The sequence below is a fragment of the Montipora capricornis genome, chromosome 7 (genome assembly GCF_036669925.1).
Source record: "Montipora capricornis isolate CH-2021 chromosome 7, ASM3666992v2, whole genome shotgun sequence".
NCBI lineage: Eukaryota > Metazoa > Cnidaria > Anthozoa > Scleractinia > Acroporidae > Montipora > Montipora capricornis.
In genome coordinates this window covers 20,901,783-20,904,282 of record NC_090889.1, presented here as the reverse complement: position 1 = coordinate 20,904,282, position 2,500 = coordinate 20,901,783, and the positions used below count along the sequence as shown (strand labels likewise).

The 2,500-nt window shown below is 38.9% G+C and overlaps 1 protein-coding gene across 2 annotated transcripts in view; it reads right to left on the bottom strand.

Moving 5' to 3' along the window:
* The window catches only part of LOC138057408 (tripartite motif-containing protein 2-like), a 29,347-nt gene that overhangs the window by 112 nt on the left and 26,735 nt on the right, over positions 1–2,500 (bottom strand). For both annotated transcript variants that reach the window (XM_068903436.1, XM_068903435.1), the window contains exon 3: positions 1–2,500. This exon is cut by the window's left edge and continues 112 nt beyond it; it is cut by the window's right edge and continues 478 nt beyond it. In XM_068903436.1, coding sequence (XP_068759537.1) covers positions 1,860–2,500 — 641 coding nt within the window. In that variant the 3' untranslated portion in view covers positions 1–1,859.

Genomic DNA, 2,500 nt, shown 5'->3' with positions numbered 1-2,500 from the left:
AAACACTTAAAATAAAGGGCATGCAGCGCGAAAACAAGTACGGTGACCCCAGTTCTTTACTGCATTTGGGGGTGTGTCGCCAAAAAACAAGTCACAATTACTGACAAAAGTAATGTAAAGCCTGGAGAACGAATCCGAGCTGTTGTAATGTGTTTTTACGGAAGTGGACAGGACCTGACGACCGGCAACTTGTACCGATTGAAGCGAAATCCATCCAACCCCAAAGCTGACAGCTGCATTGAGTTGACACAGAATGGTGTACTAAAAGCAACAATGAATGCACGCCTGTCCAAGCTTATGGCACCACTTAGCTTATTGATAATGCCATTATCCGGGAGCCCAAATGGTATGATTAAATTTTTTCATATAGAGATTTTTAATGGGACTCACTCTAGTCCTTGGATCTTGAAAACCTTAATTTTATTATGGCCACTCGTTCAAGAGTACTGATAGAATTTTTTTGAATACAGTGCTTTTGTGTTTTCGTTACCATCTGTGTTTTCAGGGTCGTAGCGAGGCATAGTCTCGAGCACAAAGTGTGCGAAAACAAAAATCGTACCAGCTGAAAATCCACGTCAAGATCGATTACTGTACAGTTTTACCTGTGAACGTTTTAAAAAAAAAACTTGGGTTTGTTCGGCGAAGCTGAACGATCAAAGCAAGAACGGGGAAACTCAGTAAATGACAAGAGTTGAATATTTTATTATAAGATATAACCTGAGAACAACTTTAGTACAATCAGTATTTTTACTTAAACTTGTTTTTACAATCAACGACTACATAATGATAACAAGAAACTTCAAAACAACTTAACTACACAAGTTTTAATATACCTGCTTTTACAATCAACAGCTAGTAAAGATAACTTGGGTGATATATGGTTACAGCTACGTTTGAAGTAGTATGTGCTTTTTAAACACCGGGAAGAGAGTTCAAAGTACGACGCGTAGCGGAGTCTCTCTAATGAACTTCGAGGTGTTTGGAAATGTGGTAAAACACGATCTCGAGTATTTGATAAATCTTCCTAATTGAATTTAAAACTATAAGGAGAAACAAAGAAATATAACCTTGAAAATCTATGGTAATTACACCGTTACGGTGACGATTTCCTTCGTTTAAACTTGAAGAATCATGGAATTTGAGAGCTAATGACGTGATTCCTCAGAGCTGAGTTAGCAGATAAGAACAATCAAACGAAGATCCAAAATCTTAGTCACGTGGACACTGTTCATGTAACGATAGCAACTAGAGAATAGACAAGCGCTATGTGGTGGTTGGGTAATATAGTCAACTCCCGCCTTGCGGACACCTCGCTGTTACGGACACCCCGCTATTACGGGCAGCAGCTAAATCCCCGGCGAAAGTGGGGGAAGTTGCAATTCAAAGGAGAAGTACACAGAGCCAATTGCAACAATATTTCAAGGCAATGGGATAGCTGATGTTCAGGTTTTTCCTTGAAAATATATTTTTTTGGAAATGTAGATTACTAGTACTTCAGTACAGTAGGAAACCAAAACGATGCATGTGTGGACATTGCTGCAACATACGATGATTGTTTTTTACGTACTTAGTACTGTACACAAAGTTCTGACGCTCTTTACGTGCGACAACGGGTCTGAAAAAGGTACTGGAGTTAATGAAAGGAACACACATGTGACCCCTTTCTGTAAATATGGTTTAAAATAAAAATTTTCTCACACCCCGCTATTACGGACTCTCGCTATTGCGGACACCAAATCGTGGTCCCGAGGGTGTCCGCTATAACGGGAGTTGACTGTAATCGGGATTGAAGATGCTTACTGAATTATATTGTCATAGCAACCAAAATAACAGTCTTGGTTAACCTGAAACTGAACTATTCAGTATTCATCATCCATCTTTGTGTACTTCCGAGAAGTTACAAATCCTTTCACAGTCCAAGCAAACGGGCAACCCTGGATGTACCTTCCGTTTATAATGATCTCAATTGTGTAGGTTCCTATCTCATCTGGGAAATAACTGAACAAAAACCTGTCTTTTTCGGCCGTGATGACCATTGAATGAAGATTCCTCGAGCGAAGTGACATAATTCTTACCTGAGCACAATCTTTGTACATCGATGGGTCGAGGTCCGTAGGATTAATACTTTTTAGGGTCAGTGAAAACATATTTTTATAATCGCTTAGAAAAACATTTTCTTTGGAGACAACAAAAAAACACACTTTGTTTACATAGGTCTCCTCTAGTTGACCAAAGTTTCCTCCGCACATGCTGAGTTTGTATTCTTCCTCATGAATACTGATATGTGCTAAATTATTAACTGTTTCATTATTGAGAGGGGTATTAAGTTGAAGAGTATAGAAAATTGTATCACGTGGTTTTATGTTTGCTAACGCGGTAGCTTGATTTAGCTGCTTAGACAATTGACCTTTGGCTGTTAAAAAGGCTACTTCATTTCCTTCAGAAAGTGCTTTCTCGATTAACTCCACGCTGCTTTTCAAACAGCCAAGAGACAAAAATA